Genomic DNA, 20,868 nt, shown 5'->3' on the forward strand with positions numbered 1-20,868 from the left:
GTTTTATTTTCCTGCTATGTGTGGCTAAGTAGAATTGGAGTCTGTTAAGTAATCATTTATTAATTTCCCAACAAACTTTAGCCTAGGTGTGAGAAACCTTACTATTTGGTCTAATTTGCAAAGACTAATAAATGTATTTGCCTGGCTGCCTGTTAAATAAAACAGAAAGGGAAGAAAGGGAAAAATGGAAGGAATAGGATGATGAAGGAAGAATAAGAAAAGTTTAGCCCTATTCACCACTGGTTGTGTCCCAGTCATTATCACAACAGAGAATCTTAAGAGTTTTGCTGTTGTTTGTGTCTTCACATTTTCACTTTTTATATTGATGTATACAGATTATATCTCCAAACAAAGATGTTGTTATTGCCATAGTCCCATTCATCTAATGATTTCCAACAATGGTCTTCAAGGTGTTTTGTACTTCAGCTCCCCAAATTTCTGACCATTGGACAAGCTGGCTGGGGCTTCTGGGAGTTGAAGTAAAAAACAATTGAAGGACCAGCGTTTGAGATTCACTGATTTACACAGTTCACAGAGGCATTTCCTCCTAATGAACATTTCCCTTTATTCCTCTACATTCCACAAATCTTCTTCATAGTACTAAAATATTTTTATGATTCATACACAGCTTATATATATTCACAGTGTATTAGAGGAGATATTGAGAAGAGAGTAATGGGAGAGAAACAAATATAAATGTATTTAAAACAGAACAGGCACAATGAAGCTAATTATGAAGAGAGTATCCACTTTTGGCATGTTACATTTGCAGTCTAAATGAAATTAATTTTGTCCCTCTTATCCAAATTAATGTGCATATATTAAAAGCACATGTTAGCATTAATATTTTTTCCAATTAATTGACTGATATTCAAAGTATCACATTAGAGTTGCTATTTTAAAATTATTTTGACACACATTCTCTTTGGTTCCAAAATTAAAAGAGCATATTGTTCAAAGGGACATTCCACTTTGGAGGAATCACATTAATTTGGGGGGGGGGGGGAACGCCCACACCCATATGGGTTCAATAATTACAAAAACTCTGCTAGAAATTTTAATGAATAGATGTTAATAATTGTTTTCAAACTGTATTACAGATACTATCAACAGTCAATAAAATAGTGGGAATGTTTTCCTGAAAAATAGCTAGCTATAGATGTCAGTCTTGGACAATATTCCATAATTTGGAGGATTAATCAATGTGGACTAAGGGCCCATCTATACAGACCAAATGAGGTGGATAGTGAATGTATTTTGTGGCATCCACATGATGCATGAGGCTGATTCGCCATACATGCCTGGAAAGGCGACTTACGACCTTATCACACTCATCAAATTTAATGTCCTAGGATGCTGCCAGGCTGTTTTGGGGACAGACACCACACTAGCCATCATATGGAGTTGTGTGACTTCTGGCAGAGGCCCTGCCCCCAACTGGGGTGGAAGTGTCCTTGGATGCTTCCCTCACAACACAGGAGGCTTACCATGTTCTGCTGGCTCCACTGGAACCAGCAAAGATGGAACCAACAAAGAGCAACACTTCCCACATGTGATGGAGAAAGCATTGCTGAGAGGGAACTGCGCACAGGGCAAGGAATTCACCTCACTGCCCCTCACTGCTTTGCCTGGCCTTTGTGATAAGGTAAAATATAATGTGATATGTTACCCAAAGTCAAAGGATGTTCAAAAGCTTCTCTGCAGCTCCAGAACAAACCATCACTTTGGCCATGTGTAAACGATTGAGTCGGTTCTGATTTGGAACTGGTGTTGCTGTTTACACAGCCAGCCCACCTTCTCTGGGCTCAGGTACAGGGGATGGCAGTTACTGTCACCATCCTATCCTCAGCGTAGTGGTGACCTAGTGGTATGAAATTGTTGGTGGTTGTCACTTATCAGAAGTAGTAATACTGGCTGGAGTACCAGAGCTATCTGAGAAGAAAAAGGAGGGATCTAGGCCATACACAGTCCTTCCCTTTGTCAAGAGGATATCCTCCTGACAGTGAGCCAGCTTGAAAGCTGGGTATGTAGATTCCCATGGGCTTGATCTAGAGTACCCCACTCCAGCTACAAAAAGGGGGCTGTCCGGACGACGTTTCTGGAAACCACAAATTAATTCGCCACAAACCAGTGGGTTTATTCTGCGCCTTCTAAGAAGGCGTGAGATAAACCCACTACTTCCGGCAGTCCAGACAGCTATACCGTGGTTTTCCAGGCTGAATTAGCCCGGAAAACCACAAGGACACCTAGCCCCTCCTCAAAAGCCCCCCCAAACCACTTTGAAAAGTTAATTCACTTCCATTAGAGGAATCTGACAGCTCTCCTGGCATGTAGCAATGATGTACCAGGAGAGTGGGGGGAGAGCAATTTTTCTCCTCTCTTCCCCCCCTCTCCCGCTCTCCTGGCACGTCATTTCTCAGATCACTCTGAGGCCCAGTAAGTGTATTTACTTTTCAAAGCGGTTGGGGGAGCTTTTTTGGGAGGGGGTTAGAGTTTTCATCTGGACATGGACACCCATCCCAGAAGCATGTGCTTTCTGTGGTGTATGTAGCTGGGGACCTGGGAACATTCACATTTTTTAAAATGTTCCCAGGACAACTATATGTGTAGAACCACCCTAAGTTTCTTTCATTAAATTGTCTATTAGGGTTCACCAGTAGACAAAGGAAATTGGTAAATGGAAAAAGAACTCAAAGGTCCTCAAGTTATCCCAAATAAGGATAAAATACAATGAAAAAACACCTAGAAACCTAAAAACAAAATTGTAACACAAATATCAAAAGAGAAAATAGAAGTAAATAAATTAAATACAATTAAAATGCAACAATAAAAAACCCAACATAGCCAGTATAAATTATATTCTGTTCAACAGAGGCAGCTTATGTGTCAAAGAGCTGTCAGAATAAAGACATTTTCATTTACTATAATGAGTATGACAGGGAAGGTGTAAATGTTGCCTTTTCTGTCTATTCAAATATTTCCTAACTGTAAGATCACTTATTCATCTATTCACAAAATGTAAAAGTGTATATGAATAGTCTAACCACAGAGTTGATATAATCTTGTATAAAACCCATACAATCGGAAATGGAAAAAATCTGTCAAGTCCATTGAAAAAACCTATGAAATGTATTTGAAGCAAATCTTTAAAAATTAAACTTTCTCACATTCACTTGGAAGTCAGTTTGGACAGACTGCCAAACTGACTTAAATAATATGGATTCATAGTTTAAGCTGTCTATTTGTATATGGATATTTTCATATATACGGTATGGATATGGATAAGACTCAGGTAGATAACCCATATAAATACTATTTCCAGAATTCTATGAATACAGTCATTCATATAGTCACATTTTTCAGACTTTTTATGTTAAGGAAGAACATTTTCTACTTTGAATTGGCAGTGATCTGTGTTTAAAATTAATCCCCAGGTACTGTAGATTGGAAACCTCTCTAAGGTGCATATTCAGATCATATGAAGCACCGTGGTCATTACAGCTATGATCTAAAAGTTCATCCAATAAAATACCACAATTTTGATGAGTTAATGCTTTAGAAGTAGATCAATGGAGTGATATACAACTTGTCATTCTAGGAAGGTCGATTAGTAATCTTTTCTCTGATAAGATATCAATTTTCTTCAGAAGACAGAAAACCACTGGTAATATGGGCTGTCTGTTAAATATTTTTTTAAAAAAAGATCTGACAACTTTGGACTGGTTTGGTAAGGTACAGGTTTAAAAGTTTCAACCTGGAATATACTCTAAAAAAATCCAAGAAATTCTAGTGAGCTAAAAGTAGACAAATTTTGAATTATTTCATTTACTACTTCACCCCAGAAATTGAAATATTTGAAAAACTTACAAATGTTAATGTCAGTACTACATTGCTTTTTATTTAACATATAAATACTTATTTTTATGTCAGATTTATTTGGAAAATCCTGATTACATGGAATTGGCATAAACCAATTACAGATGTTATTTTTCTTACCTTCTCCAATTTTGACAGAGCGAGTGAATAGCAATCTTTTGCCCTGAATTGCATGAATCTCATGTTGGCTGGGTGAGTTAATTCCGTGATTATGCTTAGACTGGAGAACAACCTAAATATTTTCATAAAGAGATAATGATGTTATTCCTCAAGTAAGATCAGCTGGGGAAGCTAAAACCTGGTAACATTTGCAGAACCTAATTATTTATAGCTCAAAAGGTTTAATTAGTTGCAATGAAATGATGACAGTGTTTGGCAAAAGGAAATATGCTCCTATATAAAACAAGACAAACATTCAGCAATGACATAGAGGTAGTGGATATATTAATTTTTAAAGGGTAAACATAATAATATTCTGATATGACCGTGAAAGCACTGACCACTGATCACCTTAGTTATGGTTGGTAGCTTGTTTTCAGATATGGGACAAGTCTGTGGGAAATGTTGAAAATTCGTACAATCTGTTTTTTTCTACACTGGCCTCAAATGGCTATTGGGACCAGAAGCCAAACTTGGATGTTCAGATATTATGCAAGAGATTCTAAGGGATGTAATTCTTGAGTAAGTTTTATCTTTAAGGTTTTTATGAGTAATTTCAGAATTTTTCTTCCAACTGAAAGAACATTTTCAAAAACTGCACAATTTTAAAGACTATTCATAGTTCAGGACTTTCATCCTGTAATACTTACATGTCATTCTTTTTATACAGGAAACATGCTTTTCTGCAAAAGAAACTGCATTTTCTGCATGGGAAATTAAATTTCAAAGGGGAAAATGCTGTTTCATGTGCAGAAAATGCTGTTTTCTGGGGTAAAACTAAATGCAAATCTTTTATAAAATAAATCTCAAACCTTGAAAAAAATCTTTTCAGTCCAAAATTCTTGAATACTTGAAAAATATGGGATGCTGTTTTATCATTTTCCAAATATTTTGAATATTCTTTATATCCCTGATTATTAGGCAGATAAATATGGTAAATTATGAGTATAACCCAGAGACATCAATCCATCAAACACCCTATTTCAGAAGACTAAAAAGGGATAGAGGATGCTACCCTGCTTTTAAATGATTTAAGTCTTTTTAAGTATCAAAATGTCAAACTTGACCTGGTGGCAAATAGGTGTCCAATACAGAAGCTTAAGGCTAGTGGGGTATAGTGGTTTGAGCACTGAATGATGACTCTGGGAGACTGCAATTAATAGCTCTACTTAGCCATGGAAACATTGGGGATCTTAGGAAGATCACACTCTCCCAGACTAACCTCTTCTGAATAAGGTTTGCTAATGAAAACCATTAAAATATCACCATAACTTAAAGTTGACTTGAAAACATTGAGTAAGAACAAAAAGCAGAGTCTTTAGCACAGGCATTTATTGGTCCTAGGTTTATTGGCCATCATCCTATCCAACTATATCTTGACAAATTGACCTCCTTCATGTTATATGACAGCTGGATCTTGAAATGATTTGGAACAGCATTTATGTAGTTTTACAATAAACTTATTGGGGCTAGGGTGGCACAGTGGGTTAAACCACTAAGCTGCAGTACTTACTGACCAGATGGTCGACATAATACATTAACATATTTTAGAAAATATGTGTGTTTCTCTGAAAGCTGAGAACTGTTGCCCTATGTGTAGCTGTTAAGCTAGCAACTACATCAGTTATCTTTCATGAACTAAAACAGAAGTGGACAGAGTGTGTCCACATGTGCACACCAGGGTCATTTTTTGGGTCACTGGGATCAAATAAAGAAATAAAGTGAGTGAAGTGAATTTGTTTTCAGGGGGAGAAAACAAATTTCATTTTGCTCTCAATGTCCTTCTGGGGTGGAAGGCTAGTTTGTCATGTTCCCCACCCAAGATATTTTGGGATCAGAGACTACATTAGTGATTTATGATCAGTTTTAAAACACTGAGCCCTAAAACATAGCAGAAATGCCCCAAGCCTTCAAGTGAGTCTTGAACCCACACCATAGCACACACTAAAATGGGTTAAATTAACCCTCTGCAGCATGAGTTTTAGTCCCCACCTTCACTCACAACCCCGGGATTTCCCTTCTGGAGTGGCTACATGCTATTCAAATTGAAATCGGGATAGCATGAAACCACCCAAATCCCCCAATTAACCCCTCAAACATACTAAAAAGGGCCCCTAGCTGCCATGGAGCCTCGCCTTGCATACTCACGGTGCGAGAAAATTATGTCTGAGGAGATGGGAGGGGCAATGAGGAAAATCCCTCTGCGCACCCCCCCCCCCATCTCCTCACATATCATTTTCTTATGCTACAAGGATGCAAAGAGAAGCTCCATGGTAGCCAGATAATCTTTTCATAAGTTTTAGGGAGAATATTGAGGGCTGGGGAAGGGGGAATGAGGATTTTCAAAGCCTGAAGAAGCGGGATGGCAGAAGCAGTCTTAGGAGTCAGGCCCCACAGGCCCAGGACCTCATTAGACCCGCATCTTTCATAAATATATGAATCTAATTAGGTTTTTAATTAATGTGGAGTAAACCAGGGAAAGCCTGGTTTACTCTGCATTAATTCACTTTTACCATAGACATTGTTTGGATGCCTCCAGTAAAACTGAGAAAAGTCCCACATTTTGGGCCTGTCTGGATGGACCCTTTGTGACACTTGCAGACAAAATACTATTTCTGTGTTCTTGTGTAGCCTTTCAGGGTCTCCTAGGGGCTAATATATTTTCCTACCTCCCACAGTTGGTAATTCCAAACTAAAATCTAGCCACTCAACATATCAGGATAATGCAAAAGTTGCAATGAAGAGTTCTGTATTGTACGTGCATTTAATAACAATGAATAATAATTATATCAATACACAGCTTCACAAAACACATAACTATACCAAAGAAATCCCCATCTTGTTAATTCAGTGTCAATATGAAATTTCTTATATTAGCCAAGGGCACACTCTTGTGGACTGTTTAATACAAAGTCAAAATGCTACTAAAGTATATTATGGCTGCAAACTTTGTTATTGTGCTATTTGTTTCACTATAGATGCTACCTCTATTGTGGTCTTGCTTTTTGCCTTGTTTTAAGGTAGTAAACTCCCAGAGCGATAATTACATTAGACATTGATTTACCTGAAAATAAGTCCCACTGAACTCGGTGGTACTGACTTTTGAGAAACCATTTATAGGACACACATATGTGTGTTAGGAAGATGCATGTGCATGCATGCTCTGGGATATTTGAACATTAGAGATATTTAAGCTTTACAGTAGCAAATTTGAGCGGATTGGCATCAATTAAGGAGAGAAGCACTCATATTGACTCAATTTCCCAGGGGTATTTTGTTTACCACAGAAGACTTGTAAATATGCACAATAATCACTTTTTAATGTTGTGACATCAGCCAGGATGTCCAACAATGGTCAAGAACTCTCTGGAGCTTTGTCACCACTACTGTGGTGACAAATGACAGAAACGTTAAGGGTGCCCATCCACCAGGAGTGACCTGGGCTTAGCCTGACTAAACAGTTGGGACTCTGTTTTTCATGTTCATGTATTTGATAAATACAAAATATTTTACATACAGTTGTTCATCCAGTTCCCTAAATGTGTTTGAATAATCATTTTTTTCTGTGACATTTCTTCTATTTCTTTCAAAAAATGAATAAAATATTCATTTAATCTTTATTTTTTAAAATGCTCTTATGTTTGTGTTAATACAGATCATAGGAGTTCATAATATTACAGACACGGGAAAAGCCTGCCATCTAGTGAATGTATCCTGTAACTAAAACCCAGCTAACTACAATGAGTTCATAACAAGCTATGATAACAATTGTGTGTTCTCACATGGGAGGTTGTTGGTTGTGATGGTCCTTGTGATCTCCTCCAACTATGATTCTATAATCAGGTCCATAAAGGATTTTGTGGAAAGTATGAAGAAATTTTTACCATCTACAGCAATATAACTTTTGTATGCAGTTCTAGCCCTCCTATTTAAAATGATTTGTCACATCAAGGCTGGGAAGACCTTTACCTTAGGTCCCTAGGTGCGTCTTGTAATAAGAAACATGACTTAATGGTGGGTGATGCCATTTTGGCAAAATAGACACCCACACTCAGTTCTGAAATTCAGATTACCGAGGCCTCAAAACAAAATGTAGTTTTGCAATATATATATATATATATATATATATATATATATATATATATATATCAGCTACATAGCCCTACACCTGAAAAAATAGAAATGAGCCCTCCTCTAACATGACTCTATCTAAAATATCAGCTAATTGAACAGGTGTAGATTTCCTTGCTCATAATAGTTTCCATAGAGCCTAAACCTATGCTTTTTTATTGAAACAAAGTCAAAGTGGGTCTTCCAAGTCCACTCTTGAAAGAGATTTACTGTAATTACATGTTTCAGGCATAATCATTATTATGTTCAAATATTGGCTGAAATCCTATATCATCAAACACAGAGCACAAGTTGCACAGTAGAACTCTACCTGTGGTGCCCTCTCACCATCCCCAGGATTCACTTTCATTGCAAAGCCACCACCCAGACATTCACTGACTAGTGGAAGCTTGTGGAAATTGGAGAAGTATCTGTTAGAGTTCTCCAGAGATCTCAGTAAATGATGCCAATATAGTATGACCATCATCACAAAGGTATGGACCTTTGTATGGATTTGTGGCAAATCCATGGGCTCCTGGCGGGGGATGGGGAGAACCCATCGCTCCATGTCCCACATTGTGCTAATTGCCTTATCCCTAATGCCATGGGAGGAAGCTTCATTTTTCAGCACAAAGTCTGACCAAAAGTCTCTGTGCATTGTCTAATGGGCTCAGTGTTTAAAGTGGAGATGAAGCAGCATACGATGAGCAAATCAGCAAGTCTGATGAGGTAGCATGTCTAACTATGGAGACAAAGTCAAATTCTTCTCTTGTCTTTCACATATCCACCAGACATTGAATTCCCACAGAGGAGGGAATTAGCACAATGAATTTGATAATTACAGAAGATGGAAGAGAATATTAGCTCCTGCAATGATCAAAACAAAATATATGCAGTTATACAGTGTTCCCTCAATTATCGCTGGGGTTAGGTTCCAAGACCACCTGCAATAAGTGAAAATCCATGAAGTAGGGATGCTATATTTTAATATTTATACATTATTTTAGTAGTTATACACTATTTTAAGTCTTTATCAACCAATCGTGTGTTGATAAATCGCCTCCTTCTTGTCCTGTTGCCTCTTGTGCTCCTTTTCTCTCCCTTTGGCTTCTCATTCCTCCCTTCCTTAGGCTGTAAATTGTATTTTTTATGATTTATAATAGTCTTTTAGAGTTTATTGAAAAAACACAAAACAGCGAATCCGTGAAGAGTCACAAAGTAGTGAGGGAACACTGTATGTAGTAATTTTGCTTTTGTATACTGTTAACACATTAGCTATTAAGTAGGTGGTTTCTTTTAGAGGGCCTTTTAACACTGATTTTTCCACTATAGCAGGAATCTATGCATTATGCAGCCCACCAATTCATTTTTCTTGGCCCTTGCCTTTCTTACTGGAAAAAATATTTTAATTTAACATTTGGAAAAAAAGTAGTTTACCCTTCTTACTGTTTAATTTTTTAAGAAATGTTTTCTTTCTGGAATGTCTTTGGTCCTCACATTACTGTACTAAAGTTTGATTGGCTCTCAGGTAACTAAATGTTGGACCACACTGCATTATAGCATAGTAAAAAATATATATACAGGGAACAGAGTGGTTGTACTATCACATACCTGAAGAGGGTTTGTACATTTACAATAGTCTTAGCATCTGCCATGTAGTCTTCTTCAGCACTCATAGTACTCTCTTTGTCCACTACGACCATGTTGGCAGCAAAGGTCACGCCACATCTTAGCAAATCATCTAGGCTTTTTGTGAACAGGACAAAAGGTTAAGTGATGCCAAAAATGTGTAATTCCTTATTAACCATGTAATGATGTTTCACATGACTATAAAATACAACATTTAGAAATGTAAAACCCTTGAGGTGAATTTGTAAGTTTACAGTTTTCAATTGGCTTTCAGAATGGCTACGATGTACCTAATTAATTATCATACGCTTTACACGTTAAAGGTTAACACCAATACTGGTTTGCTTCTATCTTAACAATGATGAATAAGAGTCTATCTTGGGAATGCACATTGTTTCCCTAAAAGTTCATGTACTTCCACCTCAGAAACAATAATCTGTTTATTAATAATTTAACTAACAATGCAGCTATTTACTGAATTCCTATTGAATTTAATAGAAATGACCCCCTAGACAAACATATATTGGATTGCAGCATAAGGCTTTTCTTAACCTAGGATCTGAAGCCTACTTTGAAATGCAGTGTTAGATTCTGATTTAATGAGAAATCTGGCTAACCACTATCAATTTGCTGCTTCCCAATAGATAAAGTAGAGAGAAGTAAACTGTTTCAAGCTGGGGAAGAGAGGGCCTATACGAACAGAATAGCATAAGATGTATACTGATCTAATTTGATTGATTTCCTTTGCTTGTTGACTGCTGTTCTGACTAATCTCACTTTTTTATATAAGTAAAAGTCAAATTATTTTTTTAAAAATAATTAGTTAGTTAGTTAGTTTTAAAATAATTAGTTAAAATAGTTAGGTTTTACAATGTACTGAGTCATGCACTGCTAATGGGCTTCTATTGGGAATCATTTGGGGAATGTGTTTGGGCCTACTCTAGGTGATTGTCAATGATGCAATCCTGAGTTTGAGTTGGGTTAATTAGTTGGTAACCAATCAATGATTACTATGAGTAATTGTATTGTATATAAGGAACCATGTTCAGTGTATTTCCCCCCCCCTTTCCTTTCCTTTTGATGTTGTGACGTCTATATGCAATTAAACCTACTACTACTTGGACAAGATACTACGTTCTGTGGTGAGTCTGTAATATCATCTAGACTGGGGGAAAGACAGTAGTAAAAACTGACAATGGCCGGGCATGTGCTCAAGAGTCTACTATGGAAGCAGACTGAAAGTACTGAGCAGATGTAAGCTACTGGAAGGCGCTGAGACTCTGCAAGTATAAAGCTAAGTCTTAACAGGTTATGGGCCCAGAAGAACCAGAAGAACCAGAAAGCCCAGAAAAACCAGAAAGCTGTCTCTGCTATTATGGTCTCTGCTGCAAGTCCAGGTGGAATCTCTTTGGGCTAGATTGTCTGTGTTTTGTCAGTTTTTCTATTTGTTTTTTTTTTTTTTCCTTTTCTAGTGGTATTACATTCTGCTCAGACAAGCAAATATATCATCTTGTCTAGATAGGGTTATTTTTTTTTTGTTACTAACCTTATCTGATGATGGCGTTTCCAAGCCAAGGAGGGGCTGGAGCTGCTCTGTTTTCTTTTCAAAAACTGACTTCGGAGAATTACCTGTTGTGGGCTGAACGGATGCAGTGCCTACTGATTAGAGAAGGATTATGGAAATCTGTTCAGACCAGACCAGATCCAACCAAGGCTGAAGAAGTCGAGTTGGATGAAAAAGCAAGAGCTACTATTATTCTCAGTTTGAGTGATCGAATGCTTTGCCATGTGAGAAACTTTAAAAATGCAGAGGAGACCTGGAATGGTTTAAAGGAGCTGCTACAAAGACCGTCAGCTGGAGCAAAAGTTACCTTGTGTAGAAGGCTTTACAGCATGAAGCTAAATGTTGGGGAGGATGTGAAACTGTTTATCGATAACATGATGTGTTTATTTAATGACTTATCTGCTAGAAAACTAGAGTTTTCTGAAGAGCATAAAGCTATGGTGTTACTTTCTGCTTTAAACAAAGGCTATGATACGCTTGTGGGTTCATTAAGTGTGCTACCAGATGATCAACTTACAGCTAATCTGATTGTAAATAAACTTTTGGAATTTCAAAGCTGCCAAGAGATGAAAAGGAAAGACTTTTCTGGACCTGGTTCTTCTCAACAGTGTACAAACACTTTTGCTGCAATTAAAACTTGTTATTTTTGCAAGCGTCCAGGGCATTTTGCCAAAAACTGTCCGGCAACAGATAAGGGGAAAAGAAAAACTTTTGTCAAACCAGCTGTAGAGGATAAGGATACTTCGTGTCAAGGTTTTTCAAGGCAAAGACTAATGTTAATTGATAGGATGAACAGTAATCAGAATGGTCTCATTTTCATTGTGGATTCTGGGAGCTGTTTTCACATTGTGAATAAAGAAAATGTTTTGTTAGATGCTCATTCACCCAGTATTAATTATGTATGTCTAGCTGATGGAAAAAATTTTAAATGTTCAAATGCAAGGCAATGTGTTTGTGAACAGTTTAAAGACAATAATTTCTGATGTTTTGTTTCTAAAGGAGATAGAACACAATGTGTTAAGTGTTTCTCTGTTACTTAAACAAGGTTTTGATGTGATTTTCAAAAATGAAAGTAATCAAATTGTGTGCAAGGATAATGGAATTGCTACAAAGTTGGTTGAAAAGAATGGTTTATTTTTTACTAATGGGAATTTTGACAATGATTTAAATTGTTTAAAAAATGTTCCTCTGCATATGAATTGTATACATGCATTCCATAGGACGATGGGACATGTGGGTTACAAAGCTCTAAAGAACACTGTGCTTTCATGTGGGTTAAAGCTGTCTAACTGTGATAATTTTCTTGATTGTAACATTTGTAATAGAACAAAATTGAAGAGATATTCTGTGACTAGAAAAAGTTTAAGAAGGACTACTGACATTCTTCAGTTAGTTCATTGTGATGTTGCAGGCCCAATGCCTTTGAGCGTGGGAGGGGCTAGATTTTTCCTGATAATAGTAGATGATTTTTCTCGGTTCAATTTTGTTTATGTGTTAAAAGGAAAACATGAAGTTTTTGAAAAGTTTAAACAGTGGCTTATTCTGGTTGAACGGCAGTTCCCAGGTAAGCATGTGATGAAGGTGCAAACTGACAGGGGAACTGAGTTTGTTAATGAAAAAATGGATAAGTTGTTCAAGGATCGTGGTATGATTAATCAAAGGAGTAATCCGCACAGTTCAGCAGAAAATGGAGTTGCAGAGAGGTGGTTAGGACTCTTGGAGGGGATGATGAAGCGGATGCTTGAAGATGCTCAGATGAGTAGTGGTTTTTGGGCGGAGATCATTAATACAGCTAGTTATGTTCTGAATCATGTGTGGTCTTCCAGTATTAATGATACCCCATACAGTCTGTTTTTGGGAAGAAGCCGGATTTAAAATTTCTTCGTGTGTTTGGTAGTTTTGCACATGTGCTTGTGCCAGTGCAGCAGCGTGCTAAGAGGAGCCAAATTTGGAGAAAAATGAGGTTTTTAGGGTATGAAGCTTTTACTAAAGGGTACCGGTTTTTGGGTCCTGACAAAAGAGTGGTTGTTTCAAGGAGTGTGAAATTTGATGTGCACTCTGGATGGGATAGGATTCATGCGAATGAAGAAGTATTTTTGACCATGGGGCATCAGTTGACCACAAACATGGAGAATGTGAAAAGAGAGTTGATAGATGCAGAAGATTCATTGGAAGGTGGCAGTGATGTTTCTGAACAGATTAGTAAGAGGAAAAGATATGAAAAGGGTGAAAGTTCTTCCAGTGAAGAAGACGAGTCTTTAAATAAAAGGAAGGTTGTAAAAACAGAGAAAATTGTACCAGTGGTTAGGCGAAGTGAAAGAAAGAATAAGGGAGTACCGCCTAAATGATTTCAGGTTGGTCAGGTATCAGGACAGTGGACTGAACCGCTAAGTTATGCTGAAGTTTTGGAAAGGTCTCCAAGTGAGCAAGAGTTGTGGAAAATGGCAATGAAGAAGGAGTTTAATTCGTTAAAGAGACTTAATGTGATGTCAGTGGTGGAGCCACCAAAAGACAGCAATGTAATTGGCTGTAGATGGGTTTTTCGTAGAAAGGTAGTGGAAGATGGTAGTTTTGTTTACAAGGCTAGACTTGTTGCAAAGGGTTTACAACAAAAGTTATTTGAAGATTATGAAGTGTTTGCTCCTACGGTCAAATGTGAGACACTCAGGTTGCTTTTGTCTGTGGCCTGTGCCAAGCAGTTAGTGGTAAGACATTTCGATGTCGAAACTGCATATCTAAATGCAAACTTGGATGAGACAGTGTTTATGTCAAGAATTCCTGGTTTTGAGGATGATTCTCCTACTGGTACATACAGATTGAACAGGGCATTATATGGTTTAAAGCAATCAGCGAGAAATTGGAGCCATCATTTGCACGGTTTGTTGTGTGGTTTGGGTTTTACAAGAAGCTCTCAAGATGCGTGTTTCTATATACGTGGTTCTGGTAATGAACAGGTGTTGTTAGTTGTGTTTGTTGATGATGTACTTGTGTTAGCACAGAATCACGATGTTGTTGACGAAGTTCATAGAAGTCTGAGTAAAAAGTTGCATATCATAGATTTAGGAAATGTCAGCAAATATTTGGGCTTAAGTGTAGTCAGAACTGAGCACAGAATTTTGCTAAGTCAGTGTGATAAAATAAGCAAGTTGTTGGAGAAGACTGGTTTTTCTGATGCTAAGTGTGCAGCCACACCAATGGCAGTGGAGTTTTTAAAACAAGTTGCTGGTGAGAAGTTTAAGTTTAATGAGTTATATAGGTCTATCGTAGGGAGTCTCCAGTACATTGCTGGATTGACTAGGCCTGATATTTCTTATGCTGTGTCAGTTTTGAGTAGAAGAGTTCAAAGTCCAAGTTGCACAGATTGGAATGGTTTGAAGAGGGTGTTGAGGTATTTGAAAGGATCGATCAATAAGGTTTTTGAGGTGAAACCTTTTGATAAGAGTGTTTTGTCGGTCTATAGTGACAGCAGTTTTGCTGATGTAGAAAATCACAAATCTGTGAGTGGTTTTGTGATTAAGTTAGGAAATTGTCTTTTGAGTTGGAAGTCTAGAAAACAAGCGGTTGTTTGTTTGTCAACTTCTGAAGCTAAGTTTGCCAGTTTGACAGAAGCATGTAAGGAAATGATGTGGATCAAGAAGTTAGTTGAAGATGCTGGTATTAGTTTGGAAGATAAAGTTCAAGTTTTTGTAGATTCACAAACGTGTATAGATTTGGCAAAAATGGAGAGTCTGAAAGCTAGGTCTAGATATGTTGGTGTTGGACATGCATATGTAAGAGAATTAGTTAGCAATGGTGAGATGTGTTTAAACTATGTAAGAAGTGAGGAAAATTTTGCAGATGTGTTGACAAAAGCTTTAGGTGAAGAAAAGTTTCTAAAGTTTTCAGGAATGTTGAGTTTAGTCAGTGCATGAGGAGGGGTGTTAGGTTTTACAATGTACTGAGTCATGCACTGCTAATGGGCTTCTATTGGGAATCATTTGGGGAATGTGTTTGGGCCTACTCTAGGTGATTGTCAATGATGCAATCCTGAGTTTGAGTTGGGTTAATTAGTTGGTAACCAATCAATGATTACTATGAGTAATTGTATTGTATATAAGGAACCATGTTCAGTGTATTTCCCCCCCCCCCTTTCCTTTCCTTTTGATGTTGTGACGTCTATATGCAATTAAACCTACTACTACTTGGACAAGATACTACGTTCTGTGGTGAGTCTGTAATATCATCTAGACTGGGGGAAAGACAGTAGTAAAAACTGACAATGGCCAGGCATGTGCTCAAGAGTCTACTATGGAAGCAGACTGAAAGTACTGAGCAGATGTAAGCTACTGGAAGGCGCTGAGACTCTGCAAGTATAAAGTTAAGTCATAACATTTATTCTATTGTAGAACTTGTGGAAAATAATTGTATAACTTCATATCTAGGAAGAATGAAGGACATAAATCTTCCATATTTAAAAAGTTCCCACAACAATTGCCTATTTAGTTATGTTGACATTTTAAATAATTAAAATATCTCTACAAGGGCTCTGCGAGTTCAAGCTTCTAATATAGAACCTCGTCAAGGGTTTCCTGGTGTACTGAAGTATTTAAATTTCATTTAAGGAGTGGGATAGAGATAAGACATGTCTGACATTATAACACTAAAGATGGGTTGGCCCTGTCATTATGCAATTTGAACCTCTTGTCTGAGGTTACAGTTGATGAGATTGTAATTGCATAACTAGTATGTCCTGACACAATAGGCAACCTCATCTAGACCATCCACCCATCTGACAACTTCAGCTAGGCCATCTGTCCATACCACAAAAGGAAAGCAAATACAGATGGGTGTGCAGACCAACCATGTATGGTTGTCCCTGCTCAAACAACAGAGAACCACAGTTTTTTTTTATCTATCCCACATGATGTCTTAGGTAACATGTCTTGGGTTCTTCCTCAAATATTTCAAACCTTATTAGCTAAACCAAGAAGATTGTTCCAAGGAAGTATTGTTTTACCCCACTGCAGTCCTTAGTTGTTTATTTAATATGTTTAACAGGTAGCTCCACAAGTCTGAATATGTGAGCAGCTATTTATCATGCAGGAATCTGCAGGAGAAAGAGATTCTTATGCAAAGATAAAACACTTGAGTCGGTTGAGCTATACTACGCCAAGCATCCTACAATTATACCAGTGACATCTAAGGCTAGAGTTATACTGCCCTATATCCAGGATCTGATTCCAGAATTTTTTTAGCTTATCTTGGAAATCTCTGCCTTGACCTGTCTGTTCCCCTTGTGATAAACAGATGCTATTTACAGACTGAAATTAGAAGGAAAGAGATTTGACTGAAACATTATGAAGTAGGCTTGTGCACATATTTGGTTTGGTTGGTTCCCTTTGGCCAATCTGGCTTGTTTGGCTTGTTCAGCTGGCTGGAACTGTAAGGGCTCAGCTGACCTATTTTTTTAACTGAAATGGCCATGTGGCAGCCAGTCATGGCACCTTCTCTCCTATTTGGCATCACGTGGCATGCATAGAGACTGCCGCATACCCGCATGGGGTTTCCCTGTGAGCCCTGCCTGTTGGGCCAATCAGAATAGAAGAATGCCATGATGTGTCTTGTGCAAGCTATGTCTATTTAATGGGGTGACCTCCTCCTGGCTCTAGAGAGGTACTTCTGTCCTGTTGCCTTGCCACTCGCTCTCAGATTTATTTTTTGGCTTGGTTTGGCCTCTCTCTAACATTGAATCTTTTTGATTTTCCTTTATTTTCCTTTATTTTCTTGATTCTTTTTATTCAGTGGGACTGAGTGGGAGTTGGGAAAGTGTGGGATGGGCAGGTGGGGTGCACGTGCATGTGCATTTGAAGACTATGGAGAAAGAAAGAGCATTTCTTTTCTCTTGGTGTGCTTCTTTTTAAAAATATTTGGGTGGCTCTGAGAGCCTTGAGTCACCCTTTAGCATCTTTTTCTCCTCCCCCTCTCCTTCAGAATGTACCTTCTCAAACAGAAAAGTCTCATTCTCAGAAAACTACTACCTTGTTACCTACCGACCTACCTATAATTTCATTCATTTGCAAGCAAATTATCTCTGTTTATATTTCTGTCTGTGCTCTAAAAAGAAAAGAAATTCCTAAAAATCACGGGAAGACCCAAATGTTATGAAACTTGATGGACTAACAGTGGTAGATGTGTCCTCTAAGTGTGGTCATTTTCATCCCGATAGCCCTAAAAACAATAGAAAAGGGGAGCCCAGGAAGCCCCCCCCCCCATTGCATCCAATGGGCTGAATCTAGCCGCATTTTTCAGCTGCAGACTGAAAACGGCTATTCAGCTACTCACCCATTTTTGGGAGGCACACAAAAATGGATCTGGAGGTCTCCCAAATTTGACAAACAGAACGGATCAAGGTTCAGATGAAATGCACAAGCCTATTAGGAAGAGCTTCTTTATTGTAAGATATTTTCCCTAGTAGAATAGACTACAAGGGAAAGTAATGGACTCTTCTTGAGAGTTTTAAATAGAGACTGCAAGGCATTTGCAGCCCCTACTATTAGATGTTATGATTACGCCACAAGAAGGAAAAATAAAGCAGGGACACAGAAGGGAAAATAATATTTCCATCCCATGCAAGAGCTGAGAGTCAACCTGGCTAAAGTGGTTTGGATTGGTTTGCAAGGAAGGGCTAGAAAAGAAAAAAAACTTTTCAACATTTCAGTTTTTTAGTATGTTTCATCCATGAAACATAGAGGAAGCACTGAAATGTGGAGAAACAAATGAAATACCTGTATTAACCAAAGGATTTTAGGTAGTCCACACATTATTTTATCTCACTCACTTATGTTTAAAAATGTATATTTTTAGTATATTTTCCTTTGTATCAGAGTCATTTCATCGTGGCATAGATACTTTCCACACAATAGTGTAATACTGACATTATCACATATCTATATATTACAATCATGGAATTTTTCATATAGAGATGTTTTCAATTATTATCCATCTCTTGAAAAACCTAAGAGACTAAAGGCTAAAAAATGATATCTTTTTAAAATGGGATATTCTAAGATGCATATTAAAATATGTTCCAGAATGTGCATGGATTATTCAGACAACAAATTTATGAAATGGCCTACGGGGACCTGAAGATCCAAACATATGGCACTGGCATATTTCCAATTAGGTTATTTGCTATTGTGATGTATGATTTACTGATAATTAAGATTTACTCATAATTAAGTGAGAAGCTTACTAGGCAGATAAAAAAAGTTACTCCTACTTCAAATTTAAATGTAATTAGGTTACTGTGAAAACACAGTAATCTGTTAGGTAAATAATTAACTGACAAAATTAGGCTTAATAGTACTGGAACAGATAAGCACTAAAAAGCCAACTTACCACGATGACAGTGATGGGTTACTAGATGTGTTGAGGTGTTGAATCTGTGGGGATTGATTCTTGGGAATATTTCCATGATCCTGGGGGCCAATCCGGGTTCTTAAGGCTCTAAGAGCCCGAGGGAATGGGATGGAACCCCACCCTTTCCAGCCCCCCATTTCCCCTCTAAACTTATCAAAGGGGCCTGGATGGATCTTCAGGCCCCCTCAGAGAAAGCTCCTGATGCATCAAAATGGCTCACCAAGAGCTTCCTCCAAGGGAGAGAAAGCTGTATAGCCTAAATCTCAAAAGGAATCAGGATTTTAAATCCTGGTTCCTTTTGCAATTTGAGCCTGTCTGGAAGGGCCCTAAATCTACTCAGCTAATGCCGCCTTCCCAGTCCTCTATTAACCCAACATATCTATTAAATATATGTCATGTTATATGACTCTCATGTTATGTGACTATTGCCTCTATATACATATGTGAACTTTATGACTGAACTGCTTGTAACAGAGTTAATCATAGTTAGGTCTATATTTGTATTGGGTAGGATAGTTAAAGGCAATATAGGGAACATATGGGTTAATTGTAGCCAGTGATTATCCTTTTTCTGTTGTATTAAAAAAAAACTTAAAAAGAAAAGACTTGTGTACATTCAAGGAACTGAAAGATGAAGCAACAGGTTATTGGTTTTATATTCATAATTGGAAGAGTAGGATGAAAAAGAATATAGGAATCCAATAGATCTGCTTAACACTCGTTTGAAAACCTGTACACCCATTTTTTGATGAAAACTACAACTGATAACACTATTGATGAATGATTAATTGCTTAACTGGAGTTTTAATCATAGATTTTAAAAGAATCTAATTTTTTTGTGTCAGGAGCAACTGGAGTTGCTTCTGGAGTGAGAGAATTGGCCGTCTACAAGGACGTTGCCCAGGGAACAGCCAGATGTTTTGATATTTTACCATCCTTGTGGGAGGCTTCTCTCATGTCCCCGCATGGAGCTGGAGCTGATAGAAGGAGCTCATTCGTGCTCTCTCCGGGTGGGATTCGAACCTGGCAGCGTTCAGGTCAGCAACCCAACCTTCAAGTCACAAGGCTTTTATCCCCTAGGCCACCGGAGGCTAAAGAATCTAATGTTATGGTGTGACTGACAATTAGTAGAACTCTTATACATGGGATTCATAAAGAAGCTGTCACAGATATGCGTGTGCACATCATGACAGCTCCTTTTTTCTTTTGTTCTCTCATTACTTCTGTTTAAATATTTACTTGATTCTATCCCCAACTGGTGTTGGAGGAAAATTCTGAGAGTGCCTTGAACTGCAAGAAGATCCAATTAGTCCATACTCCAGGAAATAATGCCCGACTGCTCACTGGAGGGAAGGATATTAGAGGCAAAGATGAAGTACTTTGACCACATAATGAGAAGACAAGAAAGCTTGGAGAAGACAATGATACTGGGGAAAATGGAAGGAAAAAGGAAGAGGGGTTGACCAAGGGTAAAATGGATGGATGGTATCCTTGAAGTGACTGGCTTGACCTTGAAGGAGCTAAGGGTGGCGATGGCCAACAGGGAGCTCTGGCGTGGGCTGGTCCATGAGGTCACAAAGAGTCAGAAGCGACTGAATGAATAAACAACAACAATCCCCAATTACTTCTATAGACCTAGAACATAATTTAGCTACCTGCCCCAAGGAATGCAACTTCTTTGCATTCACTCTCCTTTTATTAGGTGCACCATTGCCTTAAAGAGAACCCTCACTGAAGATCCAGCAAGTTTTCTCCATCTCAGTGCTGTTCTGATAAAGAAGTGAGAGATGTGAAGGTTCAGGTAAAACATGGAAAAATTCGGAGGTAACCCTTGGCGTTTCCAATTTTTTACAATGCTCTTTTTCCTGGAAAAAATGTGTGTGTATGTTTGTCGATTGTAGGGTTATTGGGAAGCATGTGGAACGGCAATATAAGGAATATATTCTGAGTGTGTGGTTTGGGAATCACTTTCTTTTATAATGAATAACATTTATAACACTAAGGACTTGTAACTGCATTTGTAACAAAAATATTTAAAAATCAGTTTGTAACTATCATCTGATTGAGCTTTGCAGATCGCTCCCTCTCCTTCTCAGTTTCTCTTGTGCTTTCCCTATCTTTTCCTGAGACAG

At 37.9% G+C, this 20,868-nt stretch overlaps 1 protein-coding gene across 4 annotated transcripts in view; it reads right to left on the bottom strand.

Annotated features, from left to right (window-relative positions):
- The window catches only part of kcnt2 (potassium sodium-activated channel subfamily T member 2), a 299,494-nt gene that overhangs the window by 29,986 nt on the left and 248,640 nt on the right, over positions 1 to 20,868 (bottom strand). For all 4 annotated transcript variants that reach the window (XM_062980761.1, XM_062980760.1, XM_062980759.1 and 1 more), the window contains 2 exons: positions 9,757 to 9,891; positions 3,997 to 4,108 (listed from right to left, as the gene is read on the bottom strand). In XM_062980761.1, the coding sequence (XP_062836831.1) occupies positions 3,997 to 4,108; positions 9,757 to 9,891 (247 nt within the window). The remainder of the gene's footprint in view (positions 1 to 3,996; positions 4,109 to 9,756; positions 9,892 to 20,868) is intronic.

Source organism: Anolis carolinensis, chromosome 4, assembly GCF_035594765.1.
Source record: "Anolis carolinensis isolate JA03-04 chromosome 4, rAnoCar3.1.pri, whole genome shotgun sequence".
In the NCBI taxonomy this organism is placed as follows: Eukaryota; Metazoa; Chordata; class Lepidosauria; order Squamata; family Dactyloidae; genus Anolis; species Anolis carolinensis.